The sequence below is a fragment of the Oratosquilla oratoria genome, chromosome 15, assembly GCF_046742065.1.
Source record: "Oratosquilla oratoria isolate Oo_2021 chromosome 15, ASM4674206v1, whole genome shotgun sequence".
NCBI lineage: Eukaryota > Metazoa > Arthropoda > Malacostraca > Stomatopoda > Squillidae > Oratosquilla > Oratosquilla oratoria.
The window spans coordinates 51,043,904-51,063,903 of NC_134791.1; the positions used below are offsets into that span (position 1 = coordinate 51,043,904).

The window sequence follows — 20,000 nt, forward strand, 5'->3', positions numbered from 1 at the left end:
ATATATATATATATGTGTGTGTTTTGTGTGTGTGTGTTTGTGTGTGTGTGTGTGCGTTTGTGTGTGTGTGTGTGTATGTGTGTGTGTGCGTGTGTGTGTGTGTGTGTATGTTTGTGTGTATGTGTGTGTGTGTGTGTGTGTATTCACTTGGTCTTTGGATCACGTGTTGGACTCGTGATCGACAGCTATTTCCCTCCTGGAAGAGAGCTCAGAGCTCGTAGGTCCGATCTATGAGTAATGCTATGACCTTGCACACACACACACACCCAACTCCCCGCCCACGAGAGTCAGAGTAACGACCCGAGGCACAGCGATACCGAAATAATTTCGGCCCTGGGCAGGATTCGAACTGGTTACTGGGAGCACTTCTGCTTCCCAGTTCAGCGCTCTACCAACTGTGCCACCGAGTGTGTGTGTGTGTGTGTGTGTGTGTGTGTGTGTGTGTGTGTGTGTGTGTGTGTGTGTGTGTGTGTGTGTGTGTGTGTGTGCGTGTGTGTGTGTGCGTGCGCAACATTGAATGGGTCCCAGTGAACAGATTTACATTTATCAACCACTATTCACTTTAATTCTAAGCCATCAACATCGGAAAACTTGAGGTATATATATATATATATATATATATATATATATATATATAATATCTCTCATATACAGGAACACGCCTCTTTAATTTTGTCTCATTAAAGATAAGAGGCTTTACAGGTATCACGACACATAGGTAAAAAAAATAAATGGACAAGTAGCTACAAACAGTACCTGTCCAGACCAGGATACGTCAGCCACACAACTAATATTTTTCACTCATTAAGGCAGACTTACGACACGTGGAGCTACCTGGAAACAGCAGACGTCCACGTCGGCTGCGTCCTTAGATGGACGAAATTATACAAATTAAACAAAGTAAGAGAAACGAGAGATCGAAGAGAGTACTAGGTGTGGAAGGGTAAATGAAGATAGGCTGGGCATAAATTGATTAACGTACCACCAAGGCTTGATCGACAAAGCAATGAGGCCAGGAAGATCTATGAAGGATGAAATGTCCAGGCCCCGGGAAAAAATAAGTCGCAACTCATAACTGTCCACAATTCTATGAATACCGGAGCTATTGATAATTATTTAATGAACGATGGAATAAGTATAGCTTAGATATATTCCAAAGAGATAGGAAAAATCTGTAAAAAGCATGTTGATCATCATAATAACATCATTGTCATTTACCGTAATCCTTGCAGCGGCTGTCCCTCATCATACTTCGGCGAGTCAGGTCGAGGGATTAAAAAAGATTTGAAAGAACCTAAAAACAATCTAAATCGGCATAGGAATTCTTACTCATTGGCTCGTCATCTAAACCATTGATAACACGAACTTGACTAGAGCTAAGTAGAAATACTACACGAGGGACTTGAAAAGAAATTGAGGAAGACGGTTGAGTCTTCGTATATTATCAACAGTGGAAGCAACGGCAGAGATGAATTCATCTGCATTCCGAAGAAGGCAAATGTCCCTATGATCAAATCGTTAATCAAAGAGAGTATCTGATACAAATAACCGCTCGTAACTTGTCGGGTCCCCTTTCGGTACGAGTACAAAACTTGTGATCTAAGTGTAATATAGCCAGTCCTCTGATGATCATAATGGTCGTAACGTTAGGATAACAAATTTATTCCCAACCCATCTTCTCTCTCATATATGATATATGTATATATATATATATATTTATATATATATATATGTATATATATGTATGTATATATATGTATGTAAATTATATATATATACATATATATATATATATATATATATATATATATATATATTTCTCCACTTGTGCCATATACATGTTGGCAAAGAGGACACCAAGGGGGGACCCCTTGGTGTCCTCTTTGCCCTTGGTGTCCTCTTTACCAACATGTATATGGCACAAGTGGAGAAGAAAGTCTTCAACCATTATCCTCCCCCTGGACTCTATGCCAAGTACATTGATGACTTTTTCATCACAATCTCCTTTGACGAGGACGCCAACAGCTTATTGACGGCCTTCCAGAGTAACTCCTGTCTAACCTTTACATGCAAGAAAAATGAACAGAAACGTCTCCCCTTCCTTGTCAGGAGAGCCGCTGTGACGGCTCCAATACTTACATCGGTAGAACCCCCACCACCTCAAGAAGGCGCCTTTTATACCATAGAAACCAGGGAGCTATTTTTCAACATTACATCGATCATCACGATCAGAAGCCGCCCCTACAAAAATTGATCGATTCCACCACCATCCTCCTCAAAGAATCGAACTTTAGAAAGATGCAAATTGCAGAAGCCGTAGCCATCACCTCCCGACACCCTAACATTAATGTGCAAGTCTCTTCCGACTACATACTTCCCTCAGCCCACCCCTATGAGCACCATGAACTCCAGCCCCACCACGAACAACCACCACAAGAAATTTGAGCCCCTCTTCCTAGCTCAGGTGAGTCGGTTCCCCTAGATCAAGAACCTCGGTCAACACGTCGCGTTACTAGGAGACAATCCAGAGCTGTTTCCCTTCACCCAGGATCACGGGCGACACCGCTCGGCCAATCAGCAGCCAGCATTACGCCCGAGCCGGGTCACCAGAGCTGCGTGCTAGGTTGGCTCAGGTCGGGATCAGAACGAGAACCCAGCGACCAATCAGCGTTCAACACTCCTCCCGAGCCAATCAGCCTGAGCCTTATACCTCCTTTATAAGGCCCACACCCAGATGCTTGCTTCATTCTTCTCCACGACTTCATGAATAGTAGACCTCCTCAATTCATCATGAAGTCCTCTCACCCTGAAGAAGCCTCCTAGTGAGGCGAAAAAACTGAAGTTTTCGGTGTATTTGTTCAACAGTTTCACACTGTTACATCCTCAAGAATACAATTGTCGGCACACATCAGCGCATCTCATTACACTATGGATGATTTCGTTCATAATCTGAACCACGAAGAAAAGGAATCCTTTTTATAAATTGAAGAACCTTCATTTGAAGATAGTCAAATCTATCAGCGCAGTTGACTTCAACCAAAATATACATATATATATATGTATATATATACATATATATATATATATATATATAAATATATATATATATATATATATAAATATATATATACATTTAACAACCACAATGCACTTTAATTCTAAGCCATCAAAGGCCGACATGCAGAAATTGAAATGCAGTACTGACAAGTGCCGTAGTAACTTACCAACTAGGCTATCAATAGAGCCTAGTTGGTAAGTTCCTACGGCAATTGTCATGTAGATGCTGGGTTCGAGTCCTTGGCAGTACCGCATTTCAATTTCTGCATGTCGGTCCTTGATGGCTTAGAATTAAAGTGTATTGTGGTTGTTGAAATGTATTTAATCAATGGGAACCATTCAATGTTGTACAAATATATAAACATATATATATGTATATATATATATATATATACATATCTATATAATGTATATATATACATATATATATTCATACACACATATATATATATATATATATATATGTACATATATATATATATTATACATACACACACACACACACACACACATATATATATATATATATATATATATATATATATATATATATATATATATATATATACATATATATATATATATATATATATATATGTATATATATGTATGTATATATATATATATATATATACATATATATATATATATATATATCTTGCTTTTTTAGAAATGAGGGTAGGATTCCTAGTCCTATCCTACATCCCGTTTTAGTTTCGTTTTACGACTCCAGTGGGAACACTCGGTGGCAGTATTATTTCTCCCCGTTGAGAAAGAGGAAATATCTGTTGAACAAGGAAGGAGATAGGGATGAGTGGACAATGCCTGTGTTTGGATGATAATGTTATTCAAGAAAAGAGGGATGGGGGATGGAGGATAAAGGATGTTTATATGCGAATGATATTTTGACGGAGCCCGAAGGGATTTTCCCCCGCCTTCTCTCTCTCTCTCTCTCTCTCTCTCTCTCTCTCTCTCTCTCTCTCTCTCTCTCTCTCTCTCTCTCTCTCTCTCTCTCTCTCTCTCTCTCTCTCTCTCTCTCTCTCTCTCTCTCTCTCTCTCTCTCTCTCTCTCTTTTTCTGCATGATGGGACGTGGAGGAGGGGTCTACGATTTCGTGAAGCGGACCTGCTGTGTATATACTGTATATATATATACATGTGTATATATAATATATATGTATATATATGTATATACATATATATATGTATGTAAGGGCCCATCCCCCTTCCCCCGGCCACAAGTCAATTCATCGCGGCTGCACTGATAGTCGTTTGGCTCCCCACCTCGGCGAATCGGCTTGTTTGCGCGCCAGTACAACGAGCGAGTCGGCTTCGAACTTTTGAAGCCCGAGAAGACTGCGCCTGCGCGGAGCGGCCACGTCGGCAGTTTCAGGGGTATATATACCCCTCCTCCCCAACGTCGAATAGAACTTGGTCAGAAGACGTCCTGCGAAGACTACCCACTGCCACGCCAATCCCAAGTCTTCATTACTCCAGTCGCAGGCTACTCGACGTCGGGTCTCCTCACCTTTGCTGTTCTCAAGACACGCCGCACCCGATTGGGCCGGAACGGTTCGTCCATACGCACCCGGACATCGCTACTGTTGTTACGATACGGAGGTGTTGAGCACCTCGTATTAGATGTTCCCATTCTACAACCTTGTATTGTACAGTTTGATGGTTTATTGTATTCGTTAACTCTTTTAAATCCATTGATTCCTTTTGATGTTTGATTAAAGCCCCAGCAGATCCAGTAGCACCCGAACTGGTATTACTTTTCAGGGCCGGGAGAACATAGTTCCTCGTTCGCCCTCACATTTCTGGCGACCTTGCCAGGATTGGTGCTACAAGTGTTTGCTGGGCTCTAAGTCGCTTTGAACGCGCACTCACTGTCTGTGGCCCGGAAGTGAGTCCTCTTGTGCTTTGAGGTTTTGATTGTTTCATAGCTGTTTACGTGTGTATTAATACGTACATTACGTTGTGGCGTTTTGAAGTGGGTAAAATTGTTCCATTTGCTTTAAGCGAGTAATGTTTCTTGTCTTACAGCTTGTATTTGTTTGATGCATTTACGTCCCTTGTATTTTTGCTTCTGCTTAATTTTACTTATTTCATTTACTTTCGGTGTTATTTGATGTCCCTTGGTTGTGCAGTTTGTCTTTAGTCATTGTCACGTATCTTATTTGTTTTATTCATTGACACGTATCTTTTTCTCTTGTTCGTTAACACGTATCTTGTTTGTCTTGTATCATAATCATTGACTTGTGCCTTATTCGTTACTTATTCTCGTCAATATGATATCTGTTCAGGAGCTTAAGGAACAGGCTATAGCTTTAGGCCTCGCAGGAGGAGATATCGGCAAATACGTCATAGAACAGCAAGCTATTGAACGAGAAGAACGTGAAAAAGAGCGACGAGCCAAGAAGGAGGAAATTGAGCACAAGACCCGCTTAGCTGAAATTGAAGCGGAGAAGGCCAAGATTGAAGCAGAGAGGGAGAAGGCCAAGATTGAAGCAGAGAGGGAGAAGGCCAAGATTGAAGCGGAAAAGGAGAAGGCCAAGATTGAAGCGGAAAAGGAGCTAGAGCTAGCTCGTATCACGGCGACAAAGCAACCTACCGCGACTCCACATGATTCGGTAAGTCGTCCCCAGCTCCCTCTATTACAAGAGGGGGAAGATATCGCCTCTTACCTTAACCGTTTTGAGAGAATTGCAGAACTACTTAAGCTGAGTTCAGACAGCTATGCCGTGAGACTGGGTACCTTACTTACGGGAAAGGCAGCTGATATGTACATATCTCTCTCCCCAGAGATAACTAAGAACTATGAGCTACTGAAGAAAGCTTTATTGTCAGGTTTTAACAAGACTCCTGATGGTTACCGCGTAGACTTTCGGAATGCCAAGATTTCTCCAGGAGAAACTTTTCTTCAGTTCTCATTTCAACTAACCAGACTATTCCAGGCGTGGTTAGATTCCTCAGAGGTAGGGAATACTTTCAATGATTTGAAAGACTTTATGATACTTGACCAGTTTTTGTCTTCCCTCCATCCAGACTTGCGTGCTTTCATCAAGGAACGACGACCCTCTACGTTAACCGAGGCCATTCGTTTGGCTGACGATTGGACGTCAGCCCACCCTAATCTTCCTCGAACCTCGATTCCAAATGCAAAGAAGTTCTCTCGACCACCTAAGCCGCCTAAGGTAACCACGGTGACCCCGAATCCGTCTAGCGGCCGAAAGGACCCTCCACCTTTGACATGTCACGGTTGTGGAGAAATTGGACACATTCGGCCTCGTTGCCCTAGGAATCCCCGCACTTTCAAAGAAGGCACGTCAACTACGCAGCCATATAAGGTAGGGTTTTGCCTGTCTGATAGAACAGTCCCTCACTTCCAGGCCTCTGGTACCATCAATGGGGCCTGGGTGTCTACTATAATCCGGGACACCGGCTGTTCCTGCGTAGTCGTATCAGATGAGATGCTACCAGATATAGATGTCCCGAGTTGCAAGAAAGTCTATGTTGCCGACTACTTGGGCCGAGTAGATGCCTTTCCTCTGGTTTCTTGTTACCTTCGATGTCCTTATTACGAGGGATGGACCGACGTCGTCAGAGCACCCATCAAATTTGCTAGTGTCTTAATTGGTAACGTTCCAGGCGTTAAAGATCCTAATATATCTGAATGTTCCTCTCCAGCTGATGACTCCGCAATTCCACGCCCGACACAAACTGCTACACCCTCTCCCAAGCACCTGGTATGTGCAGTCCAGACCCGAGCCGGCAAAATGAAACGGATTCACCCCTTAGCTCTGCCTGCCCTACAACCTCTCTCGGTGACGCCCGACAACTTCAGTCTACTCCAGTCCTCGTGTGAGACACTCTCTGCCGCTAGAGCAAAAGCAGCCTCGGGAGAAATAGACCGAACGAGGAACGGGTCTACTTACCAGTTTGTCAAGACGGACGGTCTCCTCTATCGGAAATGTTTAACTTCTAATCGCCCTGATAAGGTAGGAAAGTCTACATTGGTTGTTCCCCGTGATTGTCGCCCTGTTATCCTCTCCATTGCTCATGAGAGCCCTTTAGCTGGACACTTCTCTCACCGGAAGACTGAATTAAAGGTAGCAGAACAATTTTACTGGCCTGGTATGGGAACCGACATCAGAACCTTCTGTCGGTCTTGTGACAAATGTCAACGCTTCTCAGCGAAGGGACGAGTACCACCAGTCCCATTACAACCCATGCCCATCGTCACTGAACCTTTCGCCCGTGTTGCCATAGACTTGGTTGGACCCCTTTCTCCAGCATCTTCCGATGGACACAGGTACATTCTTACCTTGATAGATTTTGCCACTGGATTTCCTGAAGCAGTTCCCTTAAAAGATATAGACTCTATTTCGGTCGCTGAGGCCTTGTTAACTATTTTCTCGAGAGTTGGTATTCCCCGGGAAATACTTTCAGACAGAGGTACCCAATTCACGTCTAATTTAATGAAGGAACTCCACCGAATGTTGGGCGTGAAACCTATCTTCACCACTCCCTTCCATCCTAGTGGAAATGGAAGGATTGAGAGACTACATGGCCCCTTGAAGGCTATTCTTCGTAAATTGTGTGCTGAGAAGCCCCGTGAATGGCACAGGTATCTAATACCAACTTTGTTTGCCCTCAGAGAACTCCCGAGCGACAGGACAGGGTTTTCAGCCTTCGAGTTATTGTACGGTCGGTCTGTTAGAGGCCCACTCACAGTTTTAAGAGATCTGTGGGAAAACCGTACCCTCCACGAGGAAGAGAGGTCCAGTTTCCAATATGTAATAGAACTACAGGACAAGCTGGCAGAATGTTCTCAAATGGCTGCGCAACAAGCCGACATCAGCAGTTCCCGGTACAAGGCGTACTTCGATCTGAAGTCTCAAAACCGTCAATTTAAACCAGGTGATGAAGTTCTAGTACTCCTGCCTAGTGATACAAGTAAACTCCTCGTCACTTGGAATGGACCCTACAACGTATTGGAGAGACGTGGTGAAGCGAATTACGTAATAGAGACCCCTCGAGGACAGAGACTTTACCATGCTAACATTTTAAAAAGATATCACCGCAGGGCCCAGGTGCAGCAATTGGAACTGATGGATGAGATTTCCGCCATAGAAGAGCTTTCCGCCCCAGGGAAAGAGAAGGTATCCATCGTTGATGAAGGGGATCCGTGTGATCTTCTTTCACAGTTGCCTTTGACACCTGACGGCATGATCCTCTCCCCTTCAACTGATAAACCTGAAGTGGGACAACTCGCCCCGGATCAGCTAGTCCAACTTCAGATTCTAATGGGTGAGTATAAAGATGTTTTCTCAGACGAGCCCGGATGTACATCCACTATAACTCATGATATACAACTTACCACTACTGACAGAGTACAAGCCAAAGTGTACCCAGTGCCAATCCACCTTAGACCTGTCTTCGAGAAAGAAGTTGAAACCCTCTTCCGTCAAGGGATTATCCAACGATCCTCCTCTCCTCATTCTTCGCCTGTCGTCATGGTAAGAAAAACTGATGGATCCTATAGGATGGCCATAGATTATCGCCAACTAAACTCTGTCACAGTATTCCATGCTGAACCAACCTGCAGCATGGAAGAAGATTTGTACAAATTCTCTGGGGCTAGGTACTTTAGTGAACTGGACCTCTGCAAGGCATATTACCAAGTACCTCTTTCAGACAAAGCCAAAGCCCTAACGTCCTTTCCCACTCATCTAGGTTTGATGGAATTCTGCCGAATGCCCTTTGGTCTGGTAACGGCAAGTGCTACATACATCCGCCTGATGAGACTAGTATTAGATAATTTATCAAATGTGTGCTTTTATTTTGACAACGTCTTTGTTTTTTCCAAAAGCTGGGATCGACATCTCGAAGCTCTAAATCGCGTCTTCGAACGGCTACGGGACCACCATCTGACTGTCAAGCCTTCGAAGTGTAGATTTGGAGTTTCTTCCATCAAATACCTTGGCTTTATTTTAGATGGAACCTCTTTAAAACCTCAACATACCAAGATTGAGGCCATAACCCGCATTCCTCCACCACCCAGTAAGAAGTTACTTAGGACCTTCCTTGGTCTGATCTCCTTTTATAAGTTGTTTATTCCTCAGGCCTCCGACTACACCGGCCCCTTATCTGATCTACTACGGAAGACTAGCCCTGAACCTCTCCCCTGGACCGAAGACCTCTTGGACCGTTTCTGCCATTTGAAAGCTGCCATATCTTCTCAACCCATCTTGCGGTTGCCCGATCCTAAGCTGACTTTCGTCCTTAGGACCGATGCCTCTCTTTATGGTCTGGGGGCTGTTTTACTCCAGTATCACGATGAATGCCCACATCCCGTCGCATATGCCAGTAGGAAACTTCTGGATCGTGAGAAGAGATACTCCACCATCGAGCGTGAATGTCTTGCGGTCGTTTTCTCCATCTCCAGGTTTGATTATTATCTCCGTGGCAAAGAGTTTGTGTTAGAAGTTGATCACAAACCTCTCTTGTATTTAGCTACTTTCAAAGGAAAGAATGACCGTCTCCTTCGTTGGGCTTTGGCCCTTCAGGCCTATAAATTTAGAGTTGTCCACATTGCTGGAAAAGACAATCTAGGTGCGGACCTCCTAAGTAGATCTTAAATCCTGGCTAGGTTTTATTTTTCCTTTCATCCTCTTGAGTTACCATTAATTTTGTTTTAATCTACTCCTAGTAGATTCTTGTCCCGGGGGTGGTGTAAGGGCCCATCCCCCTTCCCCCGGCCACAAGTCAATTCATCGCGGCTGCACTGATAGTCGTTTGGCTCCCCACCTCGGCGAATCGGCTTGTTTGCGCGCCAGTACAACGAGCGAGTCGGCTTCGAACTTTTGAAGCCCGAGAAGACTGCGCCTGCGCGGAGCGGCCACGTCGGCAGTTTCAGGGGTATATATACCCCTCCTCCCCAACGTCGAATAGAACTTGGTCAGAAGACGTCCTGCGAAGACTACCCACTGCCACGCCAATCCCAAGTCTTCATTACTCCAGTCGCAGGCTACTCGACGTCGGGTCTCCTCACCTTTGCTGTTCTCAAGACACGCCGCACCCGATTGGGCCGGAACGGTTCGTCCATACGCATCCGGACATCGCTACTGTTGTTACGATACGGAGGTGTTGAGCACCTCGTATTAGATGTTCCCATTCTACAACCTTGTATTGTACAGTTTGATGGTTTATTGTATTCGTTAACTCTTTTAAATCCATTGATTCCTTTTGATGTTTGATTAAAGCCCCAGCAGATCCAGTAGCACCCGAACTGGTATTACTTTTCAGGGCCGGGAGAACATAGTTCCTCGTTTGCCCTCACAATGTATATATATGTATATACATATATATATGTATATACATATATATATACACACACACACACATATATATATGTATATGTATAAACATATACATATACATATATATTGTACATATACATATATACTGTATAAACATATACATATACATATATATTGTATAAATATATACACATATATTGTATATATAATGTATGCATATATGTATATATATATATATGTGTGTGTGTGTGTGTGTGTGTGTGTGTGTGTGTGTGTGTGTGTGTGTGTGTGTGTGTGTGTGTGTGTGTGTGTGTGTGTGTGTGTGTGTGTGTGCGTGTGTGTGTGTGTGTGTGTGTGTGTGTGTGAGAGTGTGTGTGTGTGTGTGTGTGTGTGTGTGTGTGCAAAGAACCACAAGGATGTAAGAAACTTAGTCCGAACCTTTTCGACTACTTTCAAGACATTCCCTGGTGATGTCTTAGAACTAGAGTAAAACGTTCGGACTGGGTATTTTATTTCCCAGTGGTTTTACTACAAATTTATTTTCACGTGGCTTTGTAAATTGTGTGTGTATGTGTGTGTGTGTGTGTGTGTGTGTGTGTGTGTGTGTGTGTGTGTGTGTGTGTGTGTGTGTGTGTGTGTGTGTGTGTGTGTGTGTGTGTGTGTGTGTGTGTGTGTGTGTGTGTGTATGTGTGTGTGCCCGTGTGTGTGTATATGTGTGTGTGTGTGAGTGTGTGTGTGTGTGTGTGTGTGTGTGTGTGTGTGTGTGTGTGTGTGTGTGTGTGTGTGTGTGTGTGTGTGTGTGTGTGCGTATGTTGTGTCTGCGTGAGTGTGTGTGGTGTGTGTGTGTGTGTGTGTGTGTGTGTGTGTGTGTGTGTGTGTGTGTGTGTGTGTGTGTGTGTGTGTGTGTGTGTGTGTGTGTGTGTGTGTGATTCACCATGTTATTGAATCACGTTTTGGGCTTGTGATCGACAGCTATTTCTCTCCCGGAAGAGAGCTCAAAGCTCATATATGACTGATCTATTGGTAGTACAGTGACCTTACATGCACACATACCCACAACACCCCGCCCACGAGAGTTGGAGTAATGACTCGCAGCGCAGCGATACTGAAATTATTTTAGCCCTGGTCGAAATTCAAATCCGGATTTCCGCAGTGGCGGCCGTAATCGCTACAACTGTGTGTACGTGTGTGTGTGTGTGTGTGTGTGTGTGTATGTTTTTTGGGGGGGAAGGGGTTAAGTTAGACAAATTTGGAATGAAGAAGAAAATAGGCAAAAACTGGTTTACCAATAGAACTGTTAACAAATGGAATAAACGTAAGAACCGTGTAGTGAGTGCTGAAACTATCGGTTGTTTTAAAGAAGTGTTAGATAACATTGTGGATGGTGATAATAGGTGGTAATGGACATGGAACGGCCTAGTGTAGGTCTTTTGGTCTCTTGTAGTCTCATTCATCCTTGTGTTCTTATGTTAGTCAAACGTCGAGCACGTGGCGAGCCATCCCCTCCACCTCCACGTTCTGAACTGATACCACTCTTGTTACCGTGCCCATTGAGCTCTTTGCATTACAGCGCCAGCTGGGATGCCAAATCCTCACGGGATCCCTGACACTGAAGAGGATGTTGTCGTACGTAGAGCAACGCTCTTGGTTCACCTCGTCTATGCCGAGCAACCTGACTTTGTACCGGAAATTTTTGTTTGCAGGGGTGGAAGCAACGCCGTTACTTTTTGACATAGTACTGTATCGGTAAACTACCTCTGTCGTAAAACAGACTTTTAGCGTCTGTACTATTACCGCCATAATAGGAATGGTTCCTTTTACCGTCCGTGAACATACTCATTGAATGGGACCAGCCAACCATTCTCAATCCACCAACTGAGCTCATTCTCGTATTCCTGACGAGCCTCCCGAAGCACTGTATATTACGAGGCAGTATTTTAAACCCACGACAACCCTGCGTCCCCGCACCACTTCCACGACACTATCCATATGTTTACTTTCGAGTCATAAATCACTTTAAGGTCCTTTTAGTTAATATCTCCGATTTCTCCAGTAACTAATGTAGCTGAACCCTCACAGTTTTTTATACAAAACCGCACATCTTTTGGCGAACGCACCATCAGCTTCCACAGTTCATGCATAAAATGAAAACATAATTAAGAACTTTAAATAACACTACAAATGCTCACAATCACAGATATGCCTGGAAATAGTTGTATCTGTACCTTGATTATCCCCATACACTGATATCGTTTACCACTGACCGTAGTCACGTGGACAATCTCTTACGTCCAGCGCAAACGCATGGGGGTATGTACATTGCACTTGGTACAGCCGGTGCCAATAAGGACGTTACAGTTACTACCGTTCACTAATACTCACGTTCTTGGCAGCGCATTATCCATTAATAATTCAGAGAGGAGGCTTTCACCGGTTCCTCCTTTCACAATCCTTTTCCCGGGTACGACGAGGCGGTGTGGCCTGGCTACCCACATCTATAACAGCGTGTGTCTTCGCGTCTTCCGCGGCGCCAAACGTGATGTGCCAAGCAGTCCCGAGCATAATGGTTCTGCTGATTACAGGCTCGACACAGAACAGCAGCAGATGACGAGGCCACCCTGTGTCGTTGCCGACTAGAGACTGACGCCGTCGCTGTCGCGACGTCTTCTTCCGCCTGGACGGCTCGTGCACGGGCCGCAAGTTCATTGAGATCCATGTCTTCAAGACGCGACCCAACTTTCAGGACGAGGCAAGCGGATTCAGGAAGGCCGGCCACAAAGGCACAGCACAGGCCGCCGTCTGGTAGCCCTTCAAATACCACAGCTAGGCGGCGCGAAGAACGTGACTCCACTGAAAAGTTATGTAGATCGGTAACCCACGGAGCCAGCACACCAATTTTAACTTCTCCAACCACTCCTCTACCGATTGGGTCGCGCCGTCAAACCCCGGTATCAAACGAAGGTTCATGCAGAGTTTGTCTACGTTGGCCGGGGATTTTCCTTTGATATTGTACCACTGCTATAGCAAGCTTAGATAGCTTGTGATAGCCGAGGTTAAGAAGGCAACCGAAGATTTTGGCTGCTTTATTCCAACTCATTCCTTCATACTTAGCTGGCCACGACGTCGAGTCGGTTCCGAGGCTTCGAAACTCGACCCAAATAAATGGGTTGTTATGACCAACAGCTAAATGACAATGAAACAACCTGTAACGCACATTTCGCAGGTTGGGAAACTTGTTTGTTATGGAATAGGGTGGTTGAGGGTCTTGAACTGACCACAAGTCACCAACAAAAAATCATCGGAACATTAGTAAAGATCATAGTCCTATCATATGTAATATAAGTTCGCCAAGATGTGTAATAAAATATATATAGGTCAAACTGCCAAACCCCTAAACATGAGGACTGAACAGCACAAGAAAAGGGTAAGAGATGGAAACAATTCTAGTGCCCTACTCAAACATATTGAAATATATAATGATCATGTTGATTGGAGCATCGCCCAATCCATTTCATTTATTGACAATATGGTGGTAAGAAACTTAATTGAATGTAGTTTGATCCACACCACCCAGGATCATGATATAAATTTACACTACGGTTGATAAAAGTTGAATCTTTTTCTGCCAACAAATATGTAAAGCATTAAGAATGTAATACCTGAATCATAAGTGGCCTCATGTGCCCTCGAGACGACCCCATCAGTCTCTATGGGGTCTAGCCTAATGCATAATTTGTCCCCTACTTCACTCCAGGGGGTTCCAAAGCAAGACTGGGGTCCCACCTAATTACCTTCCCACATTTCTCTGTAGATACATATATATATTCTTCTAATCCCTTCCATGTATATCACACTGAACATTTAACATACAAAAACTCTCTCCTTCATATAGTTTTTCTTTCCCAGAGGTTATTCACACACACACACACACACACACACACACACACACACACACACACACACACACACACACACACACACACACACACACACACACACACACAAATATATATATATATATATATATATATATGTGTGTGTGTGTGTGTGTGTGTGTGTGTGTGTGTGTGTGTGTATGCGTAAATAACCACTAGGAAAAAGTAAACTAACGAAGCAGAGCGCTTTCGTGTAATTACATCTTCAGTGCAGATACAAAGAAGGCATTAAGAATAATTCCTTCCTTGTATCTGCACTGAAGATGTAATTACACGAAAGCGCTCTGCTTCGTTAGTTTACTTTTCCTAGTGGTTATTTACGCATTTGTGAACACACGCTCCTAGTGATTTTATTGCATATATATATATATATATATATATATATATATAAATATATATATATATATATATATATGTCTATGTGTGTGTACATATATACATGTATGTGTGTGTGTGTATTTGCGTACATATATATGTATATGTATATATATATATATATATATATATATATATGTATATGTAAAGACAGACAAATATGGAGGTGAGGTGGCAAAATGAAAAGTTAAGGCTAGAGTATGGAGCTTTATTCAGAACCAGACGGTTCGACCTCTTGGGCCTTCCTCAGTGGACTGAATACAGAATAAGAATTAAAGTCCGTCAACAGCTTACATGGTGATCTGACGACCCTGCGTGACCTCACCCCGGTCACGTTGTCCCCCCACACTCGCCGACCGCCAGTTGTGCGGACGTTTGAGCCCAGGACATAAACCCCTTACGAGAATTTGTGGTTTTCTCGGTGGCAATGTGTGCCGCCTCCAAAGCTTTCCTTTTCTTTTTTCACATTTTCCTATGTAGAACGTGGGCTTCCTTCCAGTTTGGCAAATGATTTTCTTTATCGATATGAACTACTAGGGCATTTGATGTTCTGTGATGTTTCACATCCCTCTTGTGTTCTTCTAACCTTCTGTCCATGCCGCGTCCTGTCTCACCGATATAAACTTTCTCACAACCTGTACAAGGAATTATGTAAACAACACTTTTATTTTCTTGCAAAATTTCTGTATTTCTGGTAAACTCACTAATTCTCTTCCCCGCTGATGTTACTAAATTTATTCTGGTGTTCTTTAAAAAATTACTAATTAATGGTGCGTATCTAGGGTTAGGAACTGAAATAAATATTTTGTCCTTGCTGGTGCTGTTATCTGTAGCTGTTGTGCTCCTTTTCATAATTCAAAGGAAAGGTGAGGAAGACCTTTGCATGTTTGACTGAGGAGGAATCTGTAGATTATCAGAAAGTGAAAGAAGCTGCACTCAGAATAGTAGAATTGGCACCTGAAGTGTATAGGAGGAGATTCAGGAACATAAAGAAAATTAATGAAGAAACCTATAGTGAATTGGCTAGGGAGTGTAGCATGAGGTTTGACCGATGGTATAAATCGGAGGAAGTAGAAAAATTTGAGGGAATGAGACAGTTGGTCTTGTTGGAGCACTTTACAGATATTGTTCACCCTGATATTAAATATGAAATATGTTGAAACCAGATTAATAAGTGTAACGGAGGCAGCAAGGTTAGCTGGTCAATTGCCTGTGATGCACAGAATGCGTACGTAGCGGGTGAACCACAAACAAGATAGAATAAAGAATGTGGGTCATACTTATAAAAAAGAATAATCAAAGAGGAGGATACTGGGATTCTAAACAAGATCGCTACAATCTCAAAGATCACAGCTTAATTATGTTCCACAGAGTCAAGATAGAAACAAACCTAGGAGCCCACCCCGATATGGTCCTGTGAGACATCAGCATAATTTCACTGGTTATGTGAATAAGCAGGAGAGGTCACATGTAAGATGTTGCGGGTTCGGTAAAAATGGTCATGTGCAGTATCATTGTAGAAAAGTATCCAAATCTGATGGTTTAACTGTGGCGTGGAAGGAACCACAAAGGAATTTAGGCTTGGAGTCTAAGGTGAAAGAGATGAGTGTTGGTAGTTTCCAAACATTCATCACCGTGGCGACAATTTTTCTACCTGTTGGATCTAAGAAACAAAAAAAATCCTAAGTGATACTGGAGTAAACCAAAGTCTAGTCCTCAGAGAGACACTGGAGTGGACTGAATGTTCATATACTTTTGAGGAGGCTAGAGTGAGAGGTTTGGGTGCTAGAATAAATGTCCCGTTGCACTACGTAGATATTGATACTGGTTATGTTAGTGGCAATGTGAAAGTGGGAGTTAGTGAAGAACTTCCCATAAATGGTGTGGAGATGTTGTTGGGTAATGACTTGGCCGGAGATAAAGTGGTCCCAGAACCAAGAATGATTTCTAAACCCCTTGAGAGTATAAAGAATGAGAATATGGATATACAATATTCCCCTAACTCCGTCAAATTACAGCCTACAGGAGATGTCTTAGATATTGAACTTCAGAAGGAGGTCCGAAGTGACTATGGAAATGGAAGAGAGATTCCAGCCGCAGAAAGTAAGGATTCTCTAAGCGGAGGTAGAGTGAATGCAATCAAAGAGAGTGATATAGAGACTACAGTTAATAGAGGTATCCAGAGAATTTATCCAGCTTGTGTAGTGACCAGTGCTATGATGAGGAATAAAGAAATTTGTGATGAGGATATGGGTCTAGGTGATATATTTGACGAGAGAGAGGAACCTAAGCATGTGAAAGATAAAAGTATAGAATTGTAATTGGTGATAGTTCCTGATTTTAATATTAACAGGAAGGAACTTATTGATGCCCAGTGTGGTGATCCTATTTTGAAGGAATGCTTTAGAGAGGCAAATGAAAATAATGTGTCTGATGACAGTTCTACTGGATTCTATCTCAGTGATAATGTGTTAATGAGAAAGTGGAGACCTGCGATTGTACCCGTAACGGATCACTGGAAGTTGAAACGACAAATAGTGGTACCAAAGAAATATAGGCATACATTGATAGCCATGTCCCATGAATCTAGTCTGGCAGGACACTTAGGAGTTAAAAAAAACAGCTGAGAAGCTGTTGACTCATTTTTATTGGCCAAATTTAAAGAGTTGATGAGTTTTGTAAAACTTACGACATATGTCAAAGAGTGGGTAAACCAAATCAGGTAATCCCGCAAGCACCATTTAAGCCCATACCTGCATTTTGCAAACTATTCAGAAGAATCATAATTGACTGTGATGGACCTTTACCGAGAACCCGGAAAGGAAATTCATATTTGTTAACTATAATGTGTATTGTCACTAGATTTCCAGAAGCTATTCCACTCCGGAGTATTCATGCCAGGAATTAAGTGAGTGTTGATGAAATATTTTTGGGGGTAGGACTCCCGGAAGTAATCTAATCTAATAGAGGAAGTAACTTTATTTCCGGCATGTTCAAGAAAATATTAAGAGGCCTGCACATTGAACATAGGTTATCTAGTGCATACCATCCACATTCCCAGGGTAGTCTGGAGAGATTCCACCAAACCCTTAAGAATATTCTCAGAGTATATTGTGAGGAACTCGGAATAGATTGGGATGAAGGTATTCCACTGGCTTTATTTGCAATTAGGGATGCAGTACAAGAATCGATTGGATTTAGTCCATTTGAAATGGTGTATGGCCACGATGTAATAGGTCCTTTGAGCATGATGAAAGAGAAGTGGCTTTGGCAAGAGTGATGAACCACATTTGTTATCATATGTATCAGAATTCAAGAATAGGTTGATAAATGCAAGGAAGCTCGTTGCAGAGAATTTAAAGGATGCACAACAAGAGGTGAAAACGTGGTACGACAAAAAGGCAAGGGCGAGAGAATTTAGACCAGGTGATAAAGTTCTAGTGATGTTACCTATTCAAGGAGATTCCCTGAAGGTAAGTTATTGTGATCCTTGGAAAATTGAGAAGAGAGTGGGAGATTTGAATTGTACTGTTAACCCTCCTGGTAGGCGTTAGAAAAAACAATTATGCCGTGTCAACATGATCAAACCTTACCATGAAAGAGAAGTAGAGAATACTGCAATACCTGAGGAGATGAGCAAGTTGAGTTATGGCATAGTGAATGCGGAACAAGACATGAATAATGGAGAGGAAAGAAAATTTACCAGGTGTGAAGGGAAAAACTTGGAAAATTCGACAGTGTTTGAAAACATAGAGTGTAAATTGAACCATCTAAGCAGTGAATGATAAGAAGAATGATATTACCCGTGAGATCAATAAGTATAAATCTTTATTTTCTAATACTCCAAAGGGTGCACCGTTGTAGAACATGATGTTGACGTAGGTGATGCTATACAGATAAAACAACATCTCTTAATAGAAAAAATAACAGTGCGTGGAGTTCTCCATGTGTATTAGTACAAAAAGCAGGTGGCAAATCATTTAGATTTTCCACAGACTTTAGGAAGGTGAACCAAGTAACTAAAAGCGACTCCTACCCGATACCCAGATTGGATGACTGTATAGGCTGTTTGGGAAGTGTGAACTTTGTCAGTATGTTTGACTTGCTGAAGGGTTACTGGTAGATAGGTTTAACGGAAAGAGCTAAGGAGCTATCTGCATTCGCAACCATGGATGGTCTGTATCAGTACAGGGTAAAGCCATTTGGAATGAAGAATAGTAATAGTACTTTCCAGATGCTGATAAATGAAGTATTAACAGGTGTGAGGGAATGTGCAGTGTATATCGACGATAAAGTCATATACTCTGAAAACTGGGAAGACCATGTGAAGCAAATAGCAGATGTGTTTAAGAGATTAAACGACGCCAATCTGACCATAGATTTAGTTAAGAGTGATTTTGCTAAAGCTCAATATGAATATTTAGGTTATATGGTAGGTCAAAGTAAAGTACAATCCCTCTGATGCTAAAGTGAAAAGTATCGATGAATGTCCTGTACCTAGCAACCACAGGGAGTTACTGAGATTTTTAGGTATGAGTGGATACTACAGGAGTTTTTGTAAGAATTTTTCCACTGTTACCCTAACATTGACTAGATTGCTGTCTAAAGATGTAAAGTTTGTGTGGGATACCAATTGTGAGGAAGCTTTTGTATAAATTAAGAGAATGTTGACAAGTGACCCTATACTTGTCTCTCCGATTTTGAGAAGCCATTTAAACTGTATGTGGATGCAAGTGATATTGGAGCAGGAGGGATTTTGGTTCAGGAGAAAGAGATATTGACCATCCGATATGTTATTTTTTCAAGAAAGTTCCTCCCATACCAAAGAAACTATAGCACAGTCGAGGACACTTTAGTCTAAGTCATCTTGATATAAATCTGAGAGGAACCGGACATCCTGTTTTTGTGTTTACTGATCATAACCCTTTAGGATTTTTGCATAAGATGAAGAATGTTAATCAACGTTAAACCCGATGGAGGTAAATGCTACAAGAGTATGATTTAGTTACTCAGCATATTAAAGGAAAGGAAAGCGTATCAGCTGATACTCTGTCTCGCATTCCCTAATTAGCATGAGTCATCCGAGTATTGCCTCATGTCTTTAAGGGGAAGGGGGTTACCATACGGCGTATAACAGTCACCGTGTTTTCCGTTCTCTTTCATTCTCTTATTATCTTATTCGTAGCGAGAGGAAAAACCAAATATCTTAAAGGGTGAACATACCTGCGTATATGTTATATATTCTAGTGTTACATTCTAATTAGTGTATGAAAATTCAAGGATATATTTGCCTCAATATCTTGTGATGTA

The 20,000-nt window shown here is 42.4% G+C and overlaps 1 protein-coding gene and 1 long non-coding RNA gene across 3 annotated transcripts in view; one reads left to right on the forward strand and one right to left on the reverse strand.

Annotated features, from left to right (window-relative positions):
- LOC143033045 (uncharacterized) overlaps positions 1-20,000 on the reverse strand; it is a 339,843-nt gene that overhangs the window by 269,889 nt on the left and 49,954 nt on the right. The window lies entirely within an intron of this gene.
- Positions 4,271-10,181, forward strand: LOC143033448 (uncharacterized). 2 transcript variants are annotated; one of them, XM_076198905.1, is made up of 2 exons: positions 4,271-9,506; positions 9,771-10,181. In XM_076198905.1, the coding sequence occupies exons 1-2, from the start codon at positions 5,347-5,349 to the stop codon at positions 9,847-9,849; spliced, it is 4,239 nt and encodes a 1,412-aa protein (XP_076055020.1). In that variant the 5' UTR covers positions 4,271-5,346; the 3' UTR covers positions 9,850-10,181. The 2 variants fall into 2 exon arrangements, with proteins under 2 accessions (XP_076055020.1, XP_076055021.1); XM_076198906.1 differs by having other exon boundaries at positions 4,271-8,577; positions 9,184-10,181.

What these genes read in the sequence shown, in the direction of transcription:
- LOC143033448 (XM_076198905.1), top strand. Translation starts at nt 5,347, where the DNA reads ATGATATCTGTTCAGGAGCTTAAGGAACAGGCTATAGCTTTAGGCCTC. An exon ending in GTCGTTTTCTCCATCTCCAG is followed by an intron (nt 9,507 to 9,770) that starts GTTTGATTATTA and finishes ATCTACTCCTAG; the next exon opens with TAGATTCTTGTCCCGGGGGT.